Source organism: Ranitomeya variabilis, chromosome 1 (assembly GCF_051348905.1).
Source record: "Ranitomeya variabilis isolate aRanVar5 chromosome 1, aRanVar5.hap1, whole genome shotgun sequence".
In the NCBI taxonomy this organism is placed as follows: Eukaryota; Metazoa; Chordata; class Amphibia; order Anura; family Dendrobatidae; genus Ranitomeya; species Ranitomeya variabilis.
The window spans coordinates 563,501,828-563,529,084 of NC_135232.1; the positions used below are offsets into that span (position 1 = coordinate 563,501,828).

General features: G+C 48.4%; 1 protein-coding gene across 2 annotated transcripts in view; it reads left to right on the forward strand.

Moving 5' to 3' along the window:
* Positions 1-27,257, forward strand: part of ZFYVE26 (zinc finger FYVE-type containing 26) — a 373,042-nt gene that overhangs the window by 144,281 nt on the left and 201,504 nt on the right. Inside the window, exon 2 of one of the 2 annotated variants that reach the window (XM_077256962.1) lies at positions 25,956-26,131. In XM_077256962.1, coding sequence (XP_077113077.1) covers positions 25,956-26,131 — 176 coding nt within the window. Of the gene's footprint in view, positions 1-25,774; positions 26,132-27,257 lie in introns of those variants that run through there. The other variant, XM_077256969.1, reaches the window with a different exon arrangement.

Consider the following 27,257-nt stretch of genomic DNA (forward strand, 5'->3'; position numbering starts at 1 on the left):
GAGTCAGGAGTGGCACACAAGCCCTGAGGCCAATATTTTTCTCCCACTGATTGATGTAGTGATTTTTTTTCAGGTGGATTTTAGAACCCAAATCAAGCAAAAAAATAAATAGGCTTTCTATGGCCCACTGAATGAGAGATGGCACACACAGGAGTCAGGAGTGGCACACAAGCCCTGAGGCCAATATTTTTCTCCCACTGATTGATGTAGTGATTTTTTTTCAGGTAGATTTTAGAACCCAAATCAAGCAAAAAAATAAATAGGCTTTCTATGGCCCACTGAGTGAGAGATGGCACACACAGGAGTCAGGAGTGGCACACAAGCCCTGAGGCCAATATTTTTCTCCCACTGATTGATGTAGTGATTTTTTTTCAGGTAGATTTTAGAACCCAAATCAAGCAAAAAAAATAAATAGGCTTTCTTTGGCCCACTGAGTGAGAGATGGCACACACAGGAGTCAGGAGTGGCACACAAGCCCTGAGGCCAATATTTTTCTCCCACTGATTGATGTAGTGATTCTTTTTCAGGTAGATTTTAGAACCCAAATCAAGCAAAAAAATAAATAGGCTTTCTATGGCCCACTGAGTGAGAGATGGCACACACAGGAGTCAGGAGTGGCACACAAGCAGAAAGGGCAATATTAATCTCCCACTGTTTGAATTTTTTTATTTTTTTTCAGGGAGACTTTAGAAACCAAATAATAAAAATAAATAGGCTTTCTATGGCCCACTGAGTGAGAGATGGCACACACAGGAGTCAGGAGTGGCACACAAGCCCTGAGGCCAATATTTTTCTCCCACTGATTGATGTAGTGATTTTTTTTCAGGTAGATTTTAGAACCCAAATCAAGCAAAAAAAATAAATAGGCTTTCTATGGCCCACTGAGTGAGAGATGGCACACACAGGAGTCAGGAGTGGCACACAAGCCCTGAGGCCAATATTTTTCTCCCACTGATTGATGTAGTGATTTTTTTTCAGGTAGATTTTAGAACCCAAATCAAGCAAAAAAAATAAATAGGCTTTCTATGGCCCACTGAGTGAGAGATGGCACACACAGGAGTCAGAAGTGGCACACAAGCCCTGAGGCCAATATTTTTCTCCCACTGATTGATGTAGTGATTTTTTTTCAGGTAGATTTTAGAACCCAAATCAAGCAAAAAAAATAAATAGGCTTTCTATGGCCCACTGAGTGAGAGATGGCACACACAGGAGTCAGGAGTGGCACACAAGCCCTGAGGCCAATATTTTTCTCCCACTGATTGATGTAGTGATTTTTTTTCAGGTGGATTTTAGAACCCAAATCAAGCAAAAAAATAAATAGGCTTTCTATGGCCCACTGAATGAGAGATGGCACACACAGGAGTCAGGAGTGGCACACAAGCCCTGAGGCCAATATTTTTCTCCCACTGATTGATGTAGTGATTTTTTTTCAGGTAGATTTTAGAACCCAAATCAAGCAAAAAAATAAATAGGCTTTCTATGGCCCACTGAGTGAGAGATGGCACACACAGGAGTCAGGAGTGGCACACAAGCCCTGAGGCCAATATTTTTCTCCCACTGATTGATGTAGTGATTTTTTTTCAGGTAGATTTTAGAACCCAAATCAAGCAAAAAAAATAAATAGGCTTTCTTTGGCCCACTGAGTGAGAGATGGCACACACAGGAGTCAGGAGTGGCACACAAGCCCTGAGGCCAATATTTTTCTCCCACTGATTGATGTAGTGATTCTTTTTCAGGTAGATTTTAGAACCCAAATCAAGCAAAAAAATAAATAGGCTTTCTATGGCCCACTGAGTGAGAGATGGCACACACAGGAGTCAGGAGTGGCACACAAGCAGAAAGGGCAATATTAATCTCCCACTGTTTGAATTTTTTTATTTTTTTTCAGGGAGACTTTAGAAACCAAATAATAAAAATAAATAGGCTTTCTATGGCCCACTGAGTGAGAGATGGCACACACAGGAGTCAGGAGTGGCACACAAGCCCTGAGGCCAATATTTTTCTCCCACTGATTGATGTAGTGATTTTTTTTCAGGTAGATTTTAGAACCCAAATCAAGCAAAAAAAATAAATAGGCTTTCTATGGCCCACTGAGTGAGAGATGGCACACACAGGAGTCAGGAGTGGCACACAAGCCCTGAGGCCAATATTTTTCTCCCACTGATTGATGTAGTGATTTTTTTTCAGGTAGATTTTAGAACCCAAATCAAGCAAAAAAAATAAATAGGCTTTCTATGGCCCACTGAGTGAGAGATGGCACACACAGGAGTCAGGAGTGGCACACAAGCCCTGAGGCCAATATTTTTCTCCCACTGATTGATGTAGTGATTTTTTTTCAGGTAGATTTTAGAACCCAAATCAAGCAAAAAAATAAATAGGCTTTCTATGGCCCACTGAGTGAGAGATGGCACACACAGGAGTCAGGAGTGGCACACAAGCCCTGAGGACAATATTTTTCTCCCACTGATTGATGTAGTGATTTTTTTTCAGGTAGATTTTAGAACCCAAATCAAGCAAAAAAATAAATAGGCTTTCTATGGCCCACTGAGTGAGAGATGGCACACACAGGAGTCAGGAGTGGCACACAAGCCCTGAGGCCAATATTTTTCTCCCACTGATTGATGTAGTGATTTTTTTTCAGGTAGATTTTAGAACCCAAATCAAGCAAAAACATAAATAGGCTTTCTATGGCCCACTGAGTGAGAGATGGCACACACAGGAGTCAGGAGTGGCACACAAGCCCTGAGGCCAATATTTTTCTCCCACTGATTGATGTAGTGATTTTTTTTCAGGTAGATTTTAGAACCCAAATCAAGCAAAAAAATTAATAGGCTTTCTATGGCCCACTGAGTGAGAGATGGCACACACAGGATTCAGGAGTGGCACACAAGCCCTGAGGCCAATATTTTTCTCCCACTGATTGATGTAGTGATTTTTTTTCAGGTAGATTTTAGAACCCAAATCAAGCAAAAAAAATAAATAGGCTTTCTATGGCCCACTGAGTGAGAGATGGCACACACAGGAGTCAGGAGTGGCACACAAGCCCTGAGGCCAATATTTTTCTCCCACTGATTGATGTAGTGATTTTTTTTCAGGTAGATTTTAGAACCCAAATCAAGCAAAAAAATAAATAGGCTTTCTATGGCCCACTGAGTGAGAGATGGCACACACAGGAGTCAGGAGTGGCACACAAGCCCTGAGGCCAATATTTTTCTCCCACTGATTGATGTAGTGATTTTTTTTTCAGGTAGATTTTAGAACCCAAATCAAGCAAAAAAATAAATAGGCTTTCTATGGCCCACTGAGTGAGAGATGGCACACACAGGAGTCAGGAGTGGCACACAAGCCCTGAGGCCAATATTTTTCTCCCACTGATTGATGTAGTGATTTTTTTTCAGATAGATTTTAGAACCCAGATCAAGCAAAAAAAATAAATAGGCTTTCTATGGCCCACTGAGTGAGAGATGGCACACACAGGAGTCAGGAGTGGCACACAAGCCCTGAGGCCAATATTTTTCTCCCACTGATTGATGTAGTGATTTTTTTTCAGGTAGATTTTAGAACCCAAATCAAGCAAAAAAAATAAATAGGCTTTCTATGGCCCACTGAGTGAGAGATGGCACACACAGGAGTCAGGAGTGGCACACAAGCCCTGAGGCCAATATTTTTCTCCCACTGATTGATGTAGTGATTTTTTTTCAGGTAGATTTTAGAACCCAAATCAAGCAAAAAAAATAAATAGGCTTTCTATGGCCCACTGAGTGAGAGATGGCACACACATGAGTCAGGAGTGGCACACAAGCCCTGAGGCCAATATTTTTCTCCCACTGATTGATGTAGTGATTTTTTTTCAGGTAGATTTTAGAACCCAAATCAAGCAAAAAAATAAATAGGCTTTCTGTGGCCCACTGAGTGAGAGATGGCACACACAGGAGTCAGGAGTGGCACACAAGCAGAAAGGGCAATATTAATCTCCCACTGTTTGAATTTTTTTTTTTTTCAGGGAGACTTTAGAAACCAAATAATAAAAATAAATAGGCTTTCTATGGCCCACTGAGTGAGAGATGGCACACACAGGAGTCAGGAGTGGCACACAAGCAGAAAGGGCAATATTAATCTCCCACTGTTTGAATTTTTTTTTTTTTTTCAGGGAGACTTTAGAAACCAAATAATAAAAATAAATAGGCTTTCTATGGCCCACTGAGTGAGAGATGGCACACACAGGAGTCAGGAGTGGCACACAAGCCCTGAGGCCAATATTTTTCTCCCACTGATTGATGTAGTGATTTTTTTTCAGGTAGATTTTAGAACCCAAATCAAGCAAAAAAATAAATAGGCTTTCTATGGCCCACTGAGTGAGAGATGGCACACACAGGAGTCAGGAGTGGCACACAAGCCCTGAGGCCAATATTTTTCTCCCACTGATTGATGTAGTGATTTTTTTTCAGGTAGATTTTAGAACCCAAATCAAGCAAAAAAAATAAATAGGCTTTCTATGGCCCACTGAGTGAGAGATGGCACACACAGGAGTCAGGAGTGGCACACAAGCCCTGAGGCCAATATTTTTCTCCCACTGATTGATGTAGTGATTTTTTTTCAGGTAGATTTTAGAACCCAAATCAAGCAAAAAAAATAAATAGGCTTTCTATGGCCCACTGAGTGAGAGATGGCACACACAGGAGTCAGAAGTGGCACACAAGCCCTGAGGCCAATATTTTTCTCCCACTGATTGATGTAGTGATTTTTTTTCAGGTAGATTTTAGAACCCAAATCAAGCAAAAAAAATAAATAGGCTTTCTATGGCCCACTGAGTGAGAGATGGCACACACAGGAGTCAGGAGTGGCACACAAGCCCTGAGGCCAATATTTTTCTCCCACTGATTGATGTAGTGATTTTTTTTCAGGTGGATTTTAGAACCCAAATCAAGCAAAAAAATAAATAGGCTTTCTATGGCCCACTGAATGAGAGATGGCACACACAGGAGTCAGGAGTGGCACACAAGCCCTGAGGCCAATATTTTTCTCCCACTGATTGATGTAGTGATTTTTTTTCAGGTAGATTTTAGAACCCAAATCAAGCAAAAAAATAAATAGGCTTTCTATGGCCCACTGAGTGAGAGATGGCACACACAGGAGTCAGGAGTGGCACACAAGCCCTGAGGCCAATATTTTTCTCCCACTGATTGATGTAGTGATTTTTTTTCAGGTAGATTTTAGAACCCAAATCAAGCAAAAAAAATAAATAGGCTTTCTTTGGCCCACTGAGTGAGAGATGGCACACACAGGAGTCAGGAGTGGCACACAAGCCCTGAGGCCAATATTTTTCTCCCACTGATTGATGTAGTGATTCTTTTTCAGGTAGATTTTAGAACCCAAATCAAGCAAAAAAATAAATAGGCTTTCTATGGCCCACTGAGTGAGAGATGGCACACACAGGAGTCAGGAGTGGCACACAAGCAGAAAGGGCAATATTAATCTCCCACTGTTTGAATTTTTTTATTTTTTTTCAGGGAGACTTTAGAAACCAAATAATAAAAATAAATAGGCTTTCTATGGCCCACTGAGTGAGAGATGGCACACACAGGAGTCAGGAGTGGCACACAAGCCCTGAGGCCAATATTTTTCTCCCACTGATTGATGTAGTGATTTTTTTTCAGGTAGATTTTAGAACCCAAATCAAGCAAAAAAAATAAATAGGCTTTCTATGGCCCACTGAGTGAGAGATGGCACACACAGGAGTCAGGAGTGGCACACAAGCCCTGAGGCCAATATTTTTCTCCCACTGATTGATGTAGTGATTTTTTTTCAGGTAGATTTTAGAACCCAAATCAAGCAAAAAAATAAATAGGCTTTCTATGGCCCACTGAGTGAGAGATGGCACACACAGGAGTCAGGAGTGGCACACAAGCCCTGAGGCCAATATTTTTCTCCCACTGATTGATGTAGTGATTTTTTTTCAGGTAGATTTTAGAACCCAAATCAAGCAAAAACATAAATAGGCTTTCTATGGCCCACTGAGTGAGAGATGGCACACACAGGAGTCAGGAGTGGCACACAAGCAGAAAGGGCAATATTAATCTCCCAGTGTTTGAATTTTTTTTTTTTCAGGGAGACTTTAGAAACCAAATAATAAAAATAAATAGGCTTTCTATGGCCCACTGAGTGAGAGATGGCACACACAGGAGTCAGGAGTGGCACACAAGCAGAAAGGGCAATATTAATCTCCCACTGTTTGAATTTTTTTTTTTTTTTCAGGGAGACTTTAGAAACCAAATAATAAAAATAAATAGGCTTTCTATGGCCCACTGAGTGAGAGATGGCACACACAGGATTCAGGAGTGGCACACAAGCCCTGAGGCCAATATTTTTCTCCCACTGATTGATGTAGTGATTTTTTTTCAGGTAGATTTTAGAACCCAAATCAAGCAAAAAAATAAATAGGCTTTCTATGGCCCACTGAGTGAGAGATGGCACACACAAGGATGGCACTCTAGCAGAAATGCCAATCTTAATCTCCCACAGAAAAAAAAAAAAAAAAAAAAAACAGGGACTGTCCTACAATTACTATCTCCCTGCAGTAATCTCAGCCAGGTATGGCAGGCAGCAATAAGGAGTGGACTGATGCACAAATTAAATAAAAAGTGTGGACAAACAAAAAAGATAGCTGTGCAGAAAGGAAGGAACAAGAGGATTTGTGCTTTGAAAAAAGCAGTTGGTTTGCACAGCGTCGTACACACACAGGCACAGCAACGCAGCTATCAGGGTCAGGGAGCCTTCTAGGGCAGCCCAATGAGCGACAGCGCTGAGGAAAAAAAAATTTAGCTTCCACTGTCCCTGCAAACAAAAGGTGGTGTTGGACAGTGGAAATCGCTACAGCACAAGCGGTTTGCAGCTTTATGTACCCTGCCTATCACTATCCCTGCTTCTGAAGAAGCGGCAGCAACCTCTCCCTACGCTCAGATCAGCAGCAGTAAGATGGCGGTCGGCGGGAACGCCCCTTTATAGCCCCTGTGACGCCGCAGAAAGCAAGCCAATCACTGCAATGCCCTTCTCTAAGATGGTGGGGACTGAGATCTATGTCATCACGCTGCCCACACTCTGCGTTCACCTTCATTGGCTGAGAAATGGCGCTTTTCGCGTCATTGAAACGCGACTTTGGCGCGAAAGTCGCGTACCGCATGGCCGATGCAACGCTGGGATCGGCTCGGTTTCATGAGACGCCGACTTTGCCAAAAGTCGGCGACTTTTGAAAATGAACGACCCGTTTCGCTCAACCCTAGTAAAGAGACTGCAACCTGGTGTCCTCGTTATTTACTGCGACCTGCACCGCACCACCACAACATCATCACCATTCCCTCCACCTTTATTGTACGCCCCTCAGCAGGGTCACGGACCGGGTCTAGCCACCGTGACAACCCCAGAACAGAGACTCAGAGGCCCGGTACCGAGTACCCCTCGGCCCTGCGACATTGGGGGCGCTACAATTTGGCGTCACGAACAGGATCTACTTAAGCCTGAAGAATCAGGTCATGTGTGCCTTGGAACTGTGATTTATTGTACTTGGACTGTGACTTATTGCAAAGACTGTGAATTGCTGATTGCCGCCAAGAGCTCCCGCCACAATTCGTCATTGCCGTGCACGGAGGGAGGAGCCTCAGCTTCGTGGGCGGAATCGGACGAGAAAGCGCGGTAAAGTGCCAACTCCGGAAGAGGAAGTCCAACCTCCAGCAGATTAGTGGGAGGAAGGGACAGCCATGTCCGAGTCGGGAGGAGCGGAGGCGGCGGTCGCAGCCGTGGACGCAGGGGCAGCTCCGGTCCCCGCAGCGGACGAAGCCGCGGCCCTAATATCACCACCGGTTGCCGCAGAACCCGCTGCCCCCCCTCGGCCAGTCGGACGCTGCCGCTACCACAAAGGCCATAATGCCCTTCTCTATGCCGTACCTGCCCGGAGCGGCCTGGCTCCCACGATACTCCGGGGAGTCGCATACATTCACTGACTTTAAAGAAGGGATCTGCAGCCTGCTCGAGTTCTATCCCCTGAGAGAGCCTCAGAAGGTTCATATGATAATCGGCCAACTCTTTGGGGCGGCTCTGAGAGAAGTGAAGTCCTGGCCCGCCACGGATAAGGGAACTGCACAGCAGGTTTTTGCAAAGCTTAAAGCCACCTTCGATACCCGTACTGCTACAGAAATTAAATTGACTTTCTATGGATGCAAACAGAGACCGCAGGATAGTTTACGGGACTATGCCCTTAATCTCCAGGAAGCGCTGCGGGCCATTAAGCAGAGTGACCCCGGCAGCATGCAAGATGAGGATAAACTCCTGAAAGAGCGGTTCATTGAGGGGCTCCTGTGCAGTCACCAAAGGGGCCAATTACACTTCCTGGCCATGCAGAATCCAGACTTGACTTTTGCGCAATTCAAGGATAAAGCTATCCAGGCGCTGCAGGAGCGACAACCCAGCCGCACAATACCACCCAGGCGTCCCCGTCTCACATACCACCAGGAGGTGGCGTCGGATGCCCCAGTTGCTGCCGAGGCCGACGCCCAGAGCCTAGAGGACGACTCCCCTGCAGGACTCCGCCTCCAGATGCAGGAGCTGACCAAGAGCGTTGCTGCCCTGGCCCGGACGGTGCAGTCCCTACAGGAGGCCCCCAAAGTGAAGATCCAGCTGGCCTCCAGACCAGAAGATGTCCCCTGGATGCGACAGAAGAGGACTCCACCGACCAGAGGCCGGGACAGCGATCGCTTCCATCCGGACGGACGACCCATCTGCCGCCGCTGTCACCAGGTGGGCCACCTTGCAAGGTATTGTCCTTTAAACGAGCAACCCCTGGGGCGAAGGGCCAACCCCCAGGAGTAGGACGATCAGGCCCGCAGCATTGGAGAGCCAAATACATTGGAGGGCGACCAGTTCTTCCTGTTGTGGTCGACGGTATCCCCATGAACGCTCTGCTGGACACCGGTTCCCAGGTGACGACTATGCCTTACGTGCTTTATAAACGGTATTGGGAGGACACCGATATTACTCGTGGCCCCGATGACGATTTCACCATCATAGCCAGTAATGGTCAGCCGTTGCCACAAGTGGGATATAAAGAGGTCACCATCAAGGTGGGGCGGGTGGAACTGAAGGCCCAAGGGATTGTAATTGTTGATATTCACCGCCGTGAATGTAATCCCATGATGACCATCGGTACTAATGTTATAGAAAATTGTCTTGCAGAAGTTATTGTTTTGTTGCAACAGGTAGCAGAAACCGCTGGCCATAGTGAACAACGCGCCCTGCAAAAAGAAATCAGAGCTCTGATGCAGAGACAGCAGGTAGAGCTGACTGGTGGTGAGATTGGTCGTGTCACTGTGAGTGATTCAAACCCCATCGCGATACCCCCCAGGAGTGAGATGTTAATATGGTGTCGGGCAGCCATAGGCCTCAGGGGTAAGGACTACCAGGCCTTGGTAGAACCCGTATACTCAGACAATAGGCCTACTATCCTGACAGCCCGAGGGGTGGTCGACGTCCGCCAAGGGAGGGTGCCCGTACGTGTCCTCAATTGTGGGGAGGAAGAGGTTCACCTCACCAAGTATGCCACGCTCGCCAAACTGTTCGTTGTCAATAATAGTGTAATACAGACACCTGAACCCTTGGTCCCGTCAAACGTGGCGGAGGACAACGGTTCTGCAGGGCACTCGAAAGATTGGTGTCAGGAATTGCATGTGGGCACTGACTCTACCCCAGCCCATCAGAAACAGGGGGCCTACAGGGTGGTTCACGAGTACGAGCAGGTATTCAGCAAACACCCCTTAGATTTTGCACAGGTGAAAGGGATCCAACATCACATCCCCACGGGAGATCACCGACCCATAAAAGAGAGATATCGCCCTGTACCCCCAGCTCATTACCAGTGTGCCAAGGACATGTTGCGAGAAATGAAGGAGGCTGGGGTGGTGAGAGACAGTTGTAGCCCCTGGGCAGCTCCATTAGTCCTTGTTAAAAAGAAGGATGGTACAATGAGGATGTGTGTTGATTACAGGCAGTTGAATCGCATTACACATAAGGACGCATACCCACTGCCCAGGATAGAGGAGTCTCTGGCTGCCTTAAAATCTGCTAACTACTTCTCTACCTTAGATCTCACCAGTGGGTACTGGCAGGTTCCCGTGGCGGAGGCGGACAAAGAGAAGACAGCCTTCACGACACCGATGGGTCTCTGCGAATTCAACTACATGCCCTTCGGATTGTGCAATGCCCCGGGGACGTTCCAGAGGATGATGGAGTGCTGTCTGGGGCACAAGAACTTTGAAACCGTACTGCTGTATTTGGATGATGTCATTGTCTTCTCTAAGACCTACGAAGACCATCTGAAACACCTGGCTGAGGTGTTTGAAGCCCTGTCCAACTTTGGCTTAAAGGTGAAACCGTCCAAATGTCATCTGCTGAAACCCAAGGTGCAGTACCTGGGCCAAGTGGTGAGCGCTGAAGGAGTGGCCCCAGACCCCGACAAGGTCACGGTGATCCAGGACTGGCCAAAGCCCAGCAACCTCCACGAAGTCCGGCAGTTCCTCGGGCTGGTAGGCTATTACCGGAGGTTCATTAAGGACTTCACCAAGAAGGCCGCGCCCTTGCAAGACCTGTTGGTGGGCCAATCAAAGAAGACCAAGGGGAAAAACACCCCATTTGATTGGAACGAGGGGCTGGAAGGATCCTTCACTTGCTTGAAGTCGGCACTGACGGGAGAAGAGGTATTGGCCTACCCTGAGTACGACCAACCGTTTGTGCTGTATACGGATGCCAGCAATGTAGGATTGGGGGCCGTGCTGTCCCAGGTCCAGAAAGGCCAGGAGAGGGTAATCGCTTACGCCAGCAGGAAGCTTCGTCCCACGGAAAGGAACCCTGAGAACTACAGTTCCTTTAAGTTGGAATTCCTTGCCATCGTCTGGGCAGTGACAGAGAGGTTCAAACACTACCTGGCCTCAGCGAAATTCACCGTCTTCACGGATAACAATCCGCTAACGCATCTGGACACCGCCAAACTCTGGGCCTTGGAACAGCGGTGGATGGCCCGGCTGTCCAACTACGACTTCACCATCAAGTACCGGGCAGGACGCAAGAATGCAAATGCCGATGCCCTGTCCCGAATGCACAATTTGCCAGAAACGGGAGAAGACCCGGAGGCACTTGAAGAGGTGGAGCTGCCTGCATTCCATCGCCCCAAAGCTACTCAGAACTCCCATCATGTGAAGAACAGGCACAAGAACCAACCGGATGCCATGCCGAATCCCCTGCCCAACCACGGATGGGCGGAGACCCACGATGGTGACCCCGCGGTCCGTCGGGTGAAAGAGCTCTTGACGCAGGCAGGGTTGCATCCCGGCCCAGATGATCCACAAGAGACCCAGCAGCTGTGGAAGAGGAGAAGCAAACTATTTATCCATGATGGCAAGCTGTGCCGGAGAAGCATCGACCCACGTACTCACGAATTGGTATGGCAGATAGTGGTGCCAAGGCGAGATGCGCCCATGGTTCTGGGAGCCTACCACGATGGAGCCGGACACTTCGGATGGAAGAAGCTGGAGAGGCTACTCCGAGGGAGGTTCTATTGGATTGGCATGAAGAGAGCCATTGAGAAGTGGTGTCGGGAGTGCGGTCCATGTAGCCTACGCAGGAGGGACCGTGGCAGCCAACGGGCTCCCTTGCAGCCTATCATCACCCAGCGGCCGCTCGAACTGGTCGCGCTGGATCATGTGAAGCTGACACCCAGTCGGTCAGGCTATGTCTACGCTCTTACCATCGTGGATCACTACTCCAGATTTTTGGTGGTTGTGCCTGTCAAGGATCTAACGGCCAGGACGGCCGCCAAGGCTTTCCAGCAGTACTTTTGTAGGCCCCGTGGCTACCCGGAGAAGGTACTGACCGATCAGGGACCAGCATTCGAAGCGGAAGTGTTCCAAGAGTTCTGCCAATTGTACGGGTGTAAGAAGATCAGAACCACACCGTACCATCCCCAAACCAATGGGATGTGCGAAAAGATGAACCAGGTGGTGATCGACTTACTAAAGACCTTGCCCGTAGAGGAACGGAGCCTGTGGCCAACGAAGTTGCCTGACTTGGTGGACATATATAATCACATCCCAGTAAATTCCACCAACTGCACTCCAGCGTACCTGATGCGAGGAAGGTCTAGCAAGTTACCTGTTGGATCTGGACATGGGGGTCCTAACCCCCGAAGATACCTCGCCGGATGCCGATTGGGATACCGAGAGGAGGCAAAGGTACCGCAAGGTACAGGAGTGCGTGGAAAGAAGCCTTGCTCAGGCCAGGCAAAAACAGGAAAGGGACTACAACCAGCATGCCCCTGCAATTCCCTTGCCACCTGGTGAGCACGTACTCAAACGAAAGAGGAGGCTACACAAACTCGACGACCAATGGGAAGCGGAACCGTATACTGTCCTGCCATCCGATTTCGACAACACAAAGGTTTGCCTCATCAGCAAGGATGGAGGGGAGACCTCGACGGTGATATCCAGGGACCACCTTAAAGCCTGCCCTGATAAACTGAGAGCGAGGGAAATGGATCCAGGAACCTCCCCACCTGTAGAAAAGGAGAAGATGATCCACACTGTCCTTGGTGACTTTCCCCAGTCCTGGACTCAGATAAATCAGGCCATCGTGGTACCTGTTCTAACGTTCCAACAGCCGAACCCACCAGAACCAATGGTGGTACCAGATCATCCGGCCCCGCAACCTCAACAAGCCCTACCTGAAGATGCCGTGCCAACCGTTGAACTGGCAAATCCTCCCTCTGCTATCGGCGAGCCTGCCGTACCCACTGTTGCCAGCAGCAGCCCTGAGAACCCCGGCCTGCCAGTGCTACCCAGACTCACTAGAAGTGTAGCTAGAAGGCAGTGCACTACACCAGCAGTAGCAAGCATAGTGGGCCCTGTTAGGCCAGTAGCAACCCCTGCGCTGCGAAGGTCGACACGCAGCACCAAGAATCAAACTCCCCTCCGCTACAAAACTTGGAGGTATTAGTGAGGGCTGCTATTTAGTTAACAATTGTTTGTGTGCATATCTTTTGTTGCAGGTTTTAAAATGGACAATAGAGTAATGGACAGTGAATTACTCCAAAAACTTCTAAAAGGGGACCCCTTTGTTTACCCGGGGTCCCCGCTGTTTCAACCACTGAACTGAGAGTCATAAACTGTGCATGACCTAACCTTTGCAACGTTCAAGAATCCTCACCTCCCATAAAGGGAAGCACTGTTATGTTTAATTGTTTATGATATTTCAGAATTTTGTGTGTTTTCGGTTAACATGTATTGTTGTTCTTATTTCCCCAGTCCGGGAGTACTGGATTTAACCGTGGGGGAGTGCAGCGCCCCAGAGTCCTGGTCGTTGCAGTAACGTCGCTCTGCCGCTAAGGGGGGCGATGTTGCGTCTGATTGCACTAGAGGAGTTCACCTGATCAGGTAACACTCACACTACACTTCACACTCCGGCCACCAGGGGGAGTGGTTCTATCTAGTAGGCCACTCCTCACACTCTGGTCTGGTAAAACTGGGGGTTGGACAGGAAGACAGTGAGAAGTAACTGGGAAGAGCTAGAGAGAGGACCTGTCAGGGATGGGATCCTGACAGATTCCTAAGAAAGGACAAAGAGTGAGAAAACGGGAATACAGCAAAGAGGCGATAGGACCAGAAGGAGTCGTGCTGTAAGATCGAGTCAACATCCTTCTGAGGCGCAAACAGTCGGTGGCCAGAACGCCGAGAAAGTAAGAGACTTTAAGCATTACTTCAAACCACGGCAGGACAGCCAATTATAGGTTGGCTGTCTCACTTAAACACCTAAGCAGACAACGGAGGCAGCTGTGGGAGAGGGGCGACTCTAGAGTCCCGGAAGAACTCCAGGCCTACCCCGTCATACGGGTGCGTCCTAGCCATATCATCTGGGGGACGGAGAGAGAACGAACATCAGAGGCAGACAGAATCAGTTGTGAGGACTATCCCGGGGTGCTCAGCAGGGAAGGACTACAACACACGGACTACAACACACAGGCGCTAGCAGGTAGACACTGACTCTCACCTGTAAAGGGGAACTCCTAATGTGCCTTTGGACTCAGACAGCCCGGTTAACAGTGCTCTGGATTGGCTAACTCGAAGCCTTCAGTAAAGAGGTAAAGAGACTGCAACCTGGTGTCCTCGTTATTTACTGCGACCTGCACCGCACCACCGCAACATCATCACCATTCCCTCCACCTTTATTGTACGCCCCTCAGAAGGGTCACGGACCGGGTCTAGCCACCGTGACAACCCCAGAACAGAGACTCAGAGGCCCGGTACCGGGTACCCCTCAGCCCTGCGACAGTGGGGGCACTACACAAGCTGATTCACACCCTGGTCCAGATGCTCCACAAGAGACTCAACAGTTGTGGAAGGAGAAGGGCAAATTGATTATCTACGACGGTAAGCTGTGTTGGAGGAATATCGACCCATGCACTCATGAGCTGGTCTGGCAGGTGGTAGTCCCGAGACAAGATGCGCCAATGGTCTTGGAAGCGTATCACGATGGAGCGGGACACTTCAGATGGAAGAAGTTGGACGTCCTACTTCGCGGGAGGTTCTACTGGATTGGCATGAGAAGAGCCATGCAAAAGTGATGACGAGAGTGTGGCCCGTGCAACTTGCACAGAAAGGACCGTGACAGCCAGAGGGCACCCCTACAGCCCATAGTCACCAAACAGCCACTTGAATTGGTAGCCTTAGACCATGTGCAGCTAACCCCAAGCTGGTCAGGCTATGTCTATGCTTTGACCACAGTGGACCATTACTCAAGATTCCTGGTTGTCGTGCCTGTTAAGGACCAAACAGCAAAGACGGCAGCCAAGGCATTCCAACAACACTTTTGTCGACCACATGGTTACTCTGAAAAGGTACTCACCGACCAAGGCCCAGCCTTCGAAGCAAAAGTATTCCAGGAGTTCTGTAATCTGTGCGGATGCATGAAGATCAGAACAATGCCGTACCACCCACAGACAAATGGCATGTGTGAGAAGATGAACCAGGTGGTAATTGACTTAGGCTACTTTCACATTTGCATTTTAATCTGCAGCGTTTAATCCGGAAACGCAAGTACCAGAAAAACGCAGAAAAGCGCGTATAAACGCAGCGGTTTTTCTCCTGTAAAATTTTTCACCATGCGCACCAAAAACGCAAACGCATGAAAAACGCATAAAAAAGCATGTAAACGCAGCGTTTTTCATGCGTTTGCGTTTTTGGTGCGCATGGTGAAAAATTTTACAGGAGAAAAATCTAGATTACCAGAAACAGCCAATGGGACTACAGAGGGCGTGTATTATGGGATATCTATATATAGACTCTAGGACTGCTGAAATCTTCAGATTTTGCTCCTGTATCCTGTGTCATGATGGATCTTCACATGGATAGCTTTTACTTCAACCTGGATCTCAGCATCAAGCTTTTTCTTGCGTGTGCGTTTGCTTGGGAGCAACACCGAAACCGTGAAAGGCGGAGAAGGACCCTGTGTAGGCGTTTTTGGCAACACCCCATTATAGAACTGCGGGAGAGCCGTGGTGCATATCACACACTGTATGTCGAGCTCAATGACAACCCAGACAAATTCCCGGAATTTACCAGGATGTCGCAAGACTCTTTCCGGGATTTGCTTGCTCGTGTCCAAGGAGCCATCCGGAGACAGGACACCCAGCTCCGTAGAGCGATTCCACCAGAGGAACGTCTCCTGGTTACCTTAAGGTATGTAATAATTCTAAACAAATGCCAGTCATAATTATTGTTAGTCTGACATGTATTCTTTGCATTTTTGTAAATTATTTTTTCTTTATTACAGATTTCTTGCAACTGGAGAGAGCTTGTCATCCCTACACTTCCAGTACCGCCTTGGAATTTCCACCCTGTTCGGAATAGTTTTTGACACCTGCCGGGCTTTGTGGAATGTTCTCCGTGAAGAATTTATACCCATACCCAACGAGGACATGTGGATGGCAATAGCTGATAAATTCTGGACTGTGTGTGATTTCCCCAACTGTTTGGGTGCGGTGGATGGGAAGCACATCCGGATTATCAAACCTGCCAGAACGGGATCACAGTTATTCAACTACAAAAAATATTTTTCAGTAGTTCTCATGGCAATAGCCGATGCGGACTGTCGCTTCATTGCTGTGGACATTGGTGCTTCTGGCCGTGGCAACGATTCACAGACTTTCAAAAACTCTGATATGGGCCGACGTGTTTATGGCAAAAATTTTGATTTTACACAGCCACGGCCTCTCCCCAACACTCAAGGCCCACCGATGCCATTTGTAATGGTTGGGGATGAGGCATTTCAGATGAGTGAAAATCTACTGAAGCCCTATTCAAGTCGGGACTTGAACCGCACAAAACAAATCTATAACTACAGACTAACCAGGGCCCGCAGAACAGTAGAGTGTGCCTTTGGGATTATGGTGTCAAAATGGCGCATTCTTGCAACAGCCATAAATCTAAAAATGGAGTCAGTGGATGAGGTGGTAAAAGCATGTGTGGTTCTCCACAATTACATTCTGGCTAAGGAGCAACCCACCATTGAACTTGATGAACAGGTTGCAAACCCTTTGCCTGATTACCGGCATCACCCGCTGCGGTCAACTGTTGAAGTTGGCCACATGCGGGACAAATTTCCTGCCGTTTTTGATTCAGACCTTGGACGTGTGGAATGGCAGGACAAAATGGTGTAAAATGTCCTGTTGGCTTTGGGTCTGTAACAGTTATTTACAAAATGTTGATAATGTTTGTTGTAATAAAATAATTGTGTTTTATTATCTCCACCATGTCTCCCATGTATTTGCTTTACACACCACTTAGGGTTTTTGGGCTTAGGCTGTTGACGTCATTGCGTCCTGACTCGGTTCACCAGTAGCTATTTGACGCAGACTGTAGAGACGATGGCTGTTTGATGCCGTCACATTCTCAGTATTTGTTCATTACTTAACATCAGTATTTGTAAGCCAAAACCAGGAGTGGTTGTTAAATGCAGAGGTGGTGTTTATATTTTTATTTGACTTTTCCTCACATTGATCCACTCCAGGTTTTGGCTTACCAATAGTGATGTAAAATACTGAGCAAATACTGTCAGTGTGACGGAAGCCTACACAACAGATCAATAGTCATCAAGTCAGGTGTCAGAAATAATGAATTCATGATGCACAAATAAATAGCTCATGAATTTATTATTTCTGACACATGTCCTGTTGGGTATAGATATGCCTTGCATCACCTCCATCGTACCTTCACTTTGTGTTAAATAGATTTAATGTACAAAGAAGATAAAATGGACGTGGAGCGGCCCCCAGATGCAGGACGGCGGGGTACTCGGTACCGGGTCTATCGGTTCTGTCACGGATGTCACGGTGGCCTGACCCGGTCCGTGGTCCTGCTAAGGGGCGCCCAATAAAAGGTGAAGGTGGTGGTGTAGGTCGCAGTAAATAACGAGGACACAGGATTGCAGTCTCTTTACCTCTTTACTGAAGGCTTCGGCATCCGCAATCCACTGTTAACTGGGCTGGCTGAGACCGGCCGGTCTGAAGGCACATCCAGAGTTCCCTTTGCAGGTGGAAATCAGTGCCTACCTACTAGCGCCTGGGTGTTGTAGTACTTCCCTGCTGAGCTCCACGGGATAGTCCTCACAACTCTCGTGTATGTTTCTGTTCTTTCTCTCCGTCCCCCAGATGATATGGATAGGACGCACCCGTATGACGGGGTAGGCCTGGAGTTATTTTATAGGGACCCTAGAGACGCCCCTCTCCCACAATTGCCTCCGTTGTCTTCATTAGGTGATTTAGGTGAGGCAGCCAACCTATAATTAACTGCCCTGCCGTTGGTTTGAAGTAAAGCGTGGAGCCCAATACTTCCTCGGCGTTCCGGCCACTGGCTATGCGCCTCAGTAGGATGTTGCCGATCTCGGGGCACGACTCCTACTGGTTCTATCGCCTTTGTGCTGTGATCTCGTTTCTCACTTCTCCACAATATACCTCGCTTCGTGTCCTTTCTTAAGATGCCGCCGCAATGAAGTGCAGGCGCGGCTCCGTAACGATCTGTCCATTCGCTAGGCCTCTGTCAGGATCCCACCCCTGACAGGGACCCCCCTGAATCTTCCCAAGCAACCTCTTCTCTCACTAGGTGTTGCCTGGGCAAAGCCCAGTCAGCTTCTCTCTAACTTCCTATCCAACCTCCAGTTTTACCAAAGTGTGAGGAGTGGCCTAATACATAGAACCCTTTGCTCCCCCTGGTGGCCGGAGTGTGAAGTGTAATGTGTGACTGTGATACCTGGTCAGGTGAACTCCTTAAGTGCCATCAGATGTACCATCACTCCCCTTAGTGGCGGAGCGACAGTACTGCAATGACCAGGACTCTGGGGCGCTGCACTGGTTATACAAGGCATTTATCTACTCTGCAGGTCAGGTGTCATAACTAACGATTTTGTGAAGACACGACCAGTTGAGTATAGTTAAGCTGTGTATTCAGCTGTGTATTGCCACCATTTTTTCTTCAGTCTGCGACAAAAACTCACAAAGTGAAAATACAATTGTTATTTTTTTGGGCAACCTCTTATCTCTATACCAAACACACACAAACTTTCTGTGTTGTACTAACTAACTACTAAAGCTAGGAGGTGGCCCAAAAAAATGTGTTCGCCGCATTTTTGGATTTGGCGCACGGTGTGTGTTGCTGGCGGCGAAATACACAATTAACCAAACCTTATTGTGGGCAAAAAACATGAATATTTATTTTAACAAAATAAACTAAAATAAAAAATTAACTGCGCCTGCTTGGGGTTGATTGACGAAATTGGGGGGTGTGGAGCAGTGAGGGCTGGCTAACTATCGACAACGCAGGGGTGGCTGGAGAAGGTGCAATAAAAATACTGGGGTCTGGAAATTCGGGGATTGGGCTAGACACATGAGAGGGCAGAGACACACTAGAAGGATGAGACAAACCAGACATTACAGACACATTGGGAGGTGAGGGGGGAGGGATAGCTATTGTCTTTTGTTTTTTATTGCCTTTCCCTTTTTTGGATCGGCGCTGCCGTCCCGGGGGCCTCGTTGGGCTACTTGGTATTGGCCTGGCCGTGGTGGCCGACCTGTCACGGTCCGTCTGCCGTTGTTGTGGCATTCTTGTGGTGGCGGGGAATGCCAGAGCAGGGTCCGGCAGCGGCATTCTTGTAGTGGTGGTGGCGGGGAACACCAGGGCAGGGTCCGGCAGCGGCATTCCTGTGGTGGTGGCGGGGAACGCCAGGGCAGGGTCCGGCAGCGGCATTCCTATTGTGGTGGCGGGGAACGCCAGGGCAGGGTCCGGCAGCGGCATTCCTGTGGTGGTGGCGGGTAACAGGCCTGGGTCCGGCAGCGGCATTCTTGTGGTGGCGGGGAACGACAGGCCAGGGTCTTGCGGCTGCCGCATGGTGGTGGCAGTGGAAGAGGTCCAAGCAGGAGCAGCAGTTGTCATGGTGGTGGCGGTGGGCTGTCCTACTGCACTCTGCATGGTGGTGGTGCTATAATAAGGTCCGGCAGTGTTTGGAATGGAGGTGGCCGTGCAGTGGTATGCAGCAGATGTCGGCATAGAGGTAAAGCGTGACAGTGTGGGCACTGGTGGAAATGCCCCCACTGTCTGCTGGAAATACCGACTCTGCTGCATAGCCTGCATGTAAGCAGCATTGCAGGCCTGCATAACACTAATCTGGAGATAGGGAGTAAATGCCCTGTTCTATTTGATTAAAAAAATGATGTGCCGGCCTCTGGAGGTCGGCTTTCACTTGGGCAAGGGCTGTGGTAACCTCCTGGATATGTGTACTCATATGATTAATGGCAGTATCCAGTCGGTCACCCATCGCCTTGAGTCCCTCGTGGAAGACCGAGCTCAAGTGCAAAAACTCGGGCATGAGTGACCTCTCCGCGGCCCTCTGCCGCTGCCGGGAGGAGCCAAAAAAAAATTGGGCAGAGGCAGAGGACTGGCGAAGGGGAACACCTGTTGGACCAGCTTCCTGGTATCCAGTTTGTGTGGCAGGCCCACTTGCTGCAGCGCTGGAGGATGGCTGGGACGGGTCCGTGGCTGACTGATGAAGGACCGCTCCAGAACCTGGGTCAACAGTGGTGCTCCATGTGCTGTGAAAAAAGAATGAAAAAAATGTAAGACCAAACATTTACAAAACGCAAATTCCTGTGGAATAAAAACATAGATTAAGGCTGAGGTCACACTAGCAGTATTTGGATAGAGTTTTACCTCAGACTTTGCAAGCCAAAATCAGGAGTACTACAGTACGAGCAAAAGTATAATAAAAACATATGCTCCACTTCTGCATTTATCAACCACTCCTGGGTTTGGTTCCAAATACTGATGTAGAATATGAAGGGACGATGGAGGCGATACAAGCCATATCTATACTCACCAGGACAAGTGTCAGGAAAAATGAATTCAGGAGCCATTTGTTTGTGCATCATGAATTCATTACTTCTGACACCTGACTTGATGACTATAGATCTGTTTTGTAGCCTGCCGTAACACTGTCAGTATTTGCTCAGTATTTTACATCACTATTGGTAAGCCAAGACCAGGAGTGGAAGTATATCAGGACAAGTATAATAAAAACATATGCTCCACTTCAGCATTTATCTACCACTCCTGGTTTTCATTTACAAAAACTGATGCAAATTATGGACCCAAAAATGGTAGTGTGACGGCAGCCAAATGCATTAAAAAACATATTTTTTTTCGCCAAAAATATACTTACGTCCTCTGGGCAAGGACCGGTCTCAAAAATGCAAGGATGCGGTGGTACTTGTATTTACGGATCCTTGCTCCTGAACCACTAGGAAGCCGGCTCTCTTGACGCAGGTCCTTGTTGAAGCGGTCCTTCATCGATCGCCAATGTGTTTTGACTTTAGACACTGTTGACAAAACAAAACATAATAGTAAGGACAATGGTCTTTTGACCGTGGTCACACAACTGTGTGTGCTGAGAAAAATTAATGACTTTCTCTCATCATACACAGTTGTGTGAGCATGGCCAAGGTCTTGGCTGCATCACACTGCATTGCAATACTTACCAAATGCATTTCGGACCCGAGTTGGGGCGTTGTCCCAGCCATCCCACAACGCTGTGGCCACCTCATTCCAAAGCCGCCGGATCGACACGTTGTTGGAGTGCAGTGGATCCCGGGTGTCCCACAACGGGACTCCCTCATGGACCAGGGAGATTAGGTGCTCATTCTCTATGAGGTCCTCATCCCGTTCTGGAACCTAAAAAAAACCCAGAACATTAATTTTGGAGACATTAACATAAGGAAGAAAGAAAACAGAAGCAGAGAAATGGCCTGAATATTAAAAGTTAAAAAAAAAATTAGTACAGAAGCAACAGGGAAAGAAAGAGAAAAGTACAGAAATGAAGATTCAAGAATAGTAAAGTGAGGATACAATAAACAGTCAGCCAGGTATACTTACACGCTGCCGCCGTGCCACCCGACCGTGACTCCGCTGCTCCTGCCCAGTCTCTGCCGCAGTAGAAGAAGAGCTCTGAAAAAAGGAAAAATAATTTTTCATATGTGTAGATGTGACAGTGAATACTTACCAATCTGAGGAGGTGACTACTCACTTCGCTGACATTTTCCGCTTGTGCAGGCCCAGGCGTTTGATCTTCATCAGAAGAAGAAGACATTCTGATGCATGCAGAAAAAAAGAAATGGAAGAAATTAGGACATGTAGAGGCAGAAAATAGAAAATAGAGGCATTGGCTAACATATACTCACATTGTTCTGACTGTAGATTCCTTCCTGTGTCTGCTCTGCTGCATCTGGAAAGCTTCTCTGTCTGCTGCGTAGTTACCTGCAAATGTCCACTCCCTCCCTTTTTCACCTTGTATGTGGGGGGTGGCTAATTAGTGTCTAGACATGTTTTTCTCTGGTGCAATGCATGCGTTTACAAACGCAAGCAAATGCATGTGCTTGTAAACGCATGCGTTTACATAGACAGCAATGCGTTTTTTTGTTGCAATTTTTACGCAATCGACCGCATACGTTTCCAGGCGGCAAATTGACGCCTCTAAAAATTACTACATGCTGCATTTCCGCGCCAAACCTCAGACGACGAAACGACGCATGCGTCGTCAAACGCGGCAAAACGCGAACAAAAAAAGCCGCATGCGTCCCTAATGTTAAATATAGGAATACACAACGCATGCGGATATTTGCGGAAGAAATGCTGCGGACACAACAGCAAATGTGAAACCAGCCTTACTGAAGACCTTGGCTTTGGAAGAGAGAAGCCTGTGGCCAGAGAAGTTGCCTGACTTGGTAGATCTGTACAATCATAACCCAGTGAATTCCACCAGCTGCACTCCAGCCTACCTAATGAGAGGAAGACCTAGCAAATTACCTGTTGACCTTGATATGGGAGTCCTAACACCAGAAACAACATCACCAGATGCAGACTGGGATACGAAGCAGCAGCAGAAATATCGCCCAGTACAAGAATGCATGAATAGAAGTTTGTCCAAGGCAAGACAGAGGCAGGAGAGAAACTATAACCAGCGTGCCCCTGTAATTCCCTTGTCACCAGGTGAACAAGTTCTAAAGAGGAAAAGGAGAATTCACAAACTCGATGATCAGTGGGAAGCAGAACCATACACCATCTTACAGTCAAACTTTGATAAGACCAAGGTGTGTTTCATAAGCAAAGATGGAGGAGAAACCTCAAAAGCGGTATCAAGAGATCATCTTAAGGTATGCCCTGACCAACTGAAAGACAAGGAGAAAGACCAAGGTAGCCCTCAACCCACAGAAGAGGAGGAAAAGAGAATTCATACCATTTTTGGAGATTTTCCCCAGTCATTGACTCAGGTAAATCAAGAGATAGTGGTGCCTGTTTTGACCTTTCCCCAGTTGGAAATACCAGAAGTAGATGTGACTCGAAATCAATCTGAACCAGAAGAGACTCTACATCAGCGGGCTCAAGCAGCAGACGTCACACCAGCAGTGGAGCAAGAGAATCCAGCCCCTGCTATCGGTGAATCTTCATGCCCACAGTGTGCAGAAGTACTCTTAGGAGATCAGGTACACCTGTGCTACCTAGAATCCCCATTAGGGTAGCCATAAGACAGCGCATAACACCAGTGATAGCAAACCTAGTGAATCTGGTAAGATCACCCTCAGTGCCTGTGCTGTGTAGAACTACCCATAGTACCAGAGGTCAGATCCCAGCCCATTACAGGGACTAAGATATAAGATGCCAATAATTGTTGTTACCTGGTTAAAAATGTTTGATTTTGCTTATTAAAATTTTAAATGGACATTAGGGTAATGGATGGTGAATTACCTAAAAACTTCCCTTGTAAATAGTTGGCACCTCCTAAGGTATACCTTATTGGTTTTACCACACCCTGGCAGCATGAGTAGAACCCTGTTTGTTTCAAAGACCAAAGAATAAACGCTTGGCATGGCTGAAGACAAGGTCTGGATGCTTATGCTTTGCAGCCCGCCCAAAACCTACGTTGGGGGTTTAGAACGGGTCCCCCGCATCAGTACTGTTGTTGATGAACAAGGACACCCTGGTATAAGACCAGTTGTACTCTTGTAAATAATGTTTTGCAACGTTTAAAGAAAAGAGCCTCCCGTAAAGGGAAAACAAATTTTTGTACCTGTTTAACCTGTTGAAATGACTTTTCAAAATATTGCACATTTCTAACCTGCACTGTTTTTGTCTCTTTTCCCAGTCTGGGAGTACTGGATTTGGCGGCGAGGGGGGGAATGTGGCACCCCAGAAGTTTGGGTACTACAGTGGTACTGCCTTCTTCTAGGGCAGGGTGATGCCATGCCTGGAAACAAGGAGGATCCCTTTGGCAGGTAACCTGTACATTCAACACTTTCTGACTCTAGGCCAAAAGGGGGAGCTCTAGACCTGGTTTCATGGGTGTTTCCCTAGATAATTATATATTCTTTCTTGGAGGAGGAGTTAGTTCAATCTGGAGTTTGTGTGAGACAGAAAAGGAGGAAGGAGCACAGGAGAAGTGAGGAGCTGGAGGGGAGCTGCGACTAGGCTCCTTCCATGCTGAAGCGCAGGGACCAGACACCAGGAGTCCGAGGCTGTGTGGGACTTTATGCCCCACAGCAGAAACCGGAGGGCAGGAGATTGAAAGTAACTTGCCCACATCTACACCCTGAGGTACAGCAACATACAGAGCCCGGAGTCACTGTGAATAGAGACACCTATAAAACGGCTCGCATTGCCTACCATGCAGGAATGGTCTCAGGACAGAGAGTGAGAGAGGACCTTGAAAGAAGCCATAGGCAGCAAGGGACTACTATACAGTGCATAGTGGAAGGCTCCCAATCTGACCTGGCAAGGAGAATTCAACTCGTTTTCAGGCTGCCTGGACTCCACCGTCACCTGTTGCTGGTACCCTGGACTGTGGACATAAACCACCAGTAAAACAGGTAAAGAGACTGCAACCTTGTGTCCTCTGATTCTTGCTGGCACCACACTATCATTGTTAAATACAGCGGGAGCCATGGGGACCCAGCTTCACCTGTGGGAAGCCATACCATCCTTGCTGCAGTGCCATCACTCCCCAGAGGACCCCTTAAAGCAGCATCAGTCACCCCTGACCGAATACCACAGGTGGCGTCACGAACATTCTTATTTCTAATAACCCCTTTAAAGACATTCCCTTTAATTTGGACACCCAGGGCCATGGACTGGGTGGCTGCCACTGTGACCACCCCTTTAATGACAACCGGACCCGGTACCGAGTACCCCTAGGCCCTGGCGGGCGCTCCACATGCGTCACTGGAAGCGGAGTACTGTGTGCTCCGGGAGTGAAATGCAGAGAGCCAAGAGCCCCCCAAGGAGAGAGGTGGGCGAAACCAGGAGCCTCGTCCACTGCTCAGGCTGAGGGACCTTTGCCCAGACAGGTGTTGGCCATGGACCTCTTAACAGGAGGAAAGAGAGGAGGAACCCCGATCATCCTGAGCTCATCTGCCGGCTTTCACGCACCTTTCATGCTACTCTCCTGCTAGGGACAGGATGAACACTGGTGGGTGAGGGTGGTGGGCTCTTTACCCCCTCGTATGTCTCCTGTCCCTATAGAGGATAAGAGGGCGGCCTCCTGGTGTGCTGTCAGGAAGGACGGCCTGGAAAAACAGTTTTTGCTTCCGTCGCCATTTTCTGACCCCCCAAGTTTTCATGTTTTCAGCCGATGGGGCTGTGTGAGAGCTTGTTGCAGGCGCCTAGAGCCGACGTTTTTATGGAAACCACTTTGGCGCAGATATGATGCCCTCATAGATTCTGATTGCATTCTATGCGTTGTTGCCTTTGGCAAAAAACGCAATTCTGGCATGTAATATTTTTTTCCTTTTTGCTGGTTAGCGATAGGGTTATTTCATATCTTGATAGATCGTACAGTGTTACTAAAGATGTATATTTTTAAAATTTCTTATTCCTTTGTGCTTAATAGGAAAAAATAGGGGATTCAAATTTTTATATGTATTTAAAACCTTTTTTTTTTTTACTGTCTTTTTAGTCCCCATAAGGGACTTGAATCTAGTAGCTAGAAATGACAATTAGACCTGTCATTAGGGGTTAAAACTGTTCACCTTTACATCGAATAGGAATAATGATTGATGTCAGTGATCAGCCTTTATTTCATGGATTCTCGATAATCAGCGCCACCTCGTGGTAGATAAGACTAACGACACTACAACCTCTACCCTGCTTGACTGCACCTTGGCGTCACGTGACAACAGAATCAGTAGATCACATGATCTCAGGTTCCTGCCGGTCACATGACCCGAAGCGTGTGTTTGTGTGAGAGCTGTGGGGTCGCGCACAGTTTGCAGTGAGGGCTGCAGCGCCCGGGAGATGTCTTGGCCGCCGCAGTCGCCGTTCCGGGAAGAGGAGAAGGAGGAGGAGGCGGAGGCGCTGGACCGTCTCGGGGAATTCTTCTGCCATTGTTTACGTACGGGCCGCTGGGAGCTGGCACGGGCCTGTCTGCCGCAACTTTCCCGGAGCCCCGATGCTGGCGAAGTGGAGGACATACTGAGAGGTCTGGTGAGAGCCCCGCACCTACTCAGGTGGGTCCGCTGCCAGTGTGGGTGGTGCGTGTACATGGAGTGTGCAGGTAGCGAGCCTCTGCCCGAAGCCGTGCCCCCCCAGCGTAGCGCTATGTACGGTGCCCCCCCAGCGTAGCACTATGCACAGTGCCCCCAGTACGGTGCCGCCCCAGTAATAATAATAATAATCTTTATTCTTATATAGCGCTAACATATTCCGCAGCGCTTTACAGTTTGCACATATTATCATCGCTGTCCCTGATGGGGCCTCACAATCTAAATTCCCTATCAGTATGTCTTTTTTGGAATGTGGGAGGAAACCGGAGTGCCCGGAGGAAACCCACGCAAACACGGAGAGAACATACAAACTCTTTGCAGATGTTGTCCTGGGTGGGATTACAACCCAGGACTCCAGCACTACAAGGCTGCTGTGCTAAGCACTGCGCCACCGTGCTGCCAGTGCCCCCAGTACGGTGCCCCCCCAGTGTAGCGCTATGCACAGTGCCCCCAGTACGGTGCCCCCCAGCGTAGCGCTATGCACAGTGCCCCCAGTACGGTGCCCCCCCAGCGTAGCGCTATGCACAGTGCCCCCAGTACGGTGCCCCCCCAGCGTAGCGCTATGCACAGTGCCCCCAGTACGGTGCCCCACACTCCATTGTAGCGCTATTCACAGTGTCCCCAGTACGGTGCCCCACCCCCGGTGTAGCGCTATGCACAGTGCCCCCCCAGTGTAGCGCTATGCACAGTGCCCCCCCAGTGTAGCGCTATGCACAGTGCCCCCAGTACGGTGCCCCCCCAGCGTAGCGCTATGCACAGTGCCCCCAGTACGGTGCCCCCCCAGCGTAGCGCTATGCACAGTGCCCCCAGTACGGTGCCCCACACTCCATTGTAGCGCTATTCACGGTGCCCCACCCCCGGTGTAGCGCTATGCACAGTGCCCCCCCAGTGTAGCGCTATGCACAGTGCCCCCAATATCTTTCCCCCAATGTGGTGCCGTGTACGGTGCCCCACACCCTAGTGTAGCGCCGTGGCCAGTGCATGACCCCCATTTCTTGTGACCTTTCTGCATGGAATCTAAAAGCCCCTGGCTCTGCCTGTCCTGCACCTTGCGGGGGTGGGTTGGTCATCATTGTTCTGTGGAGAAGAC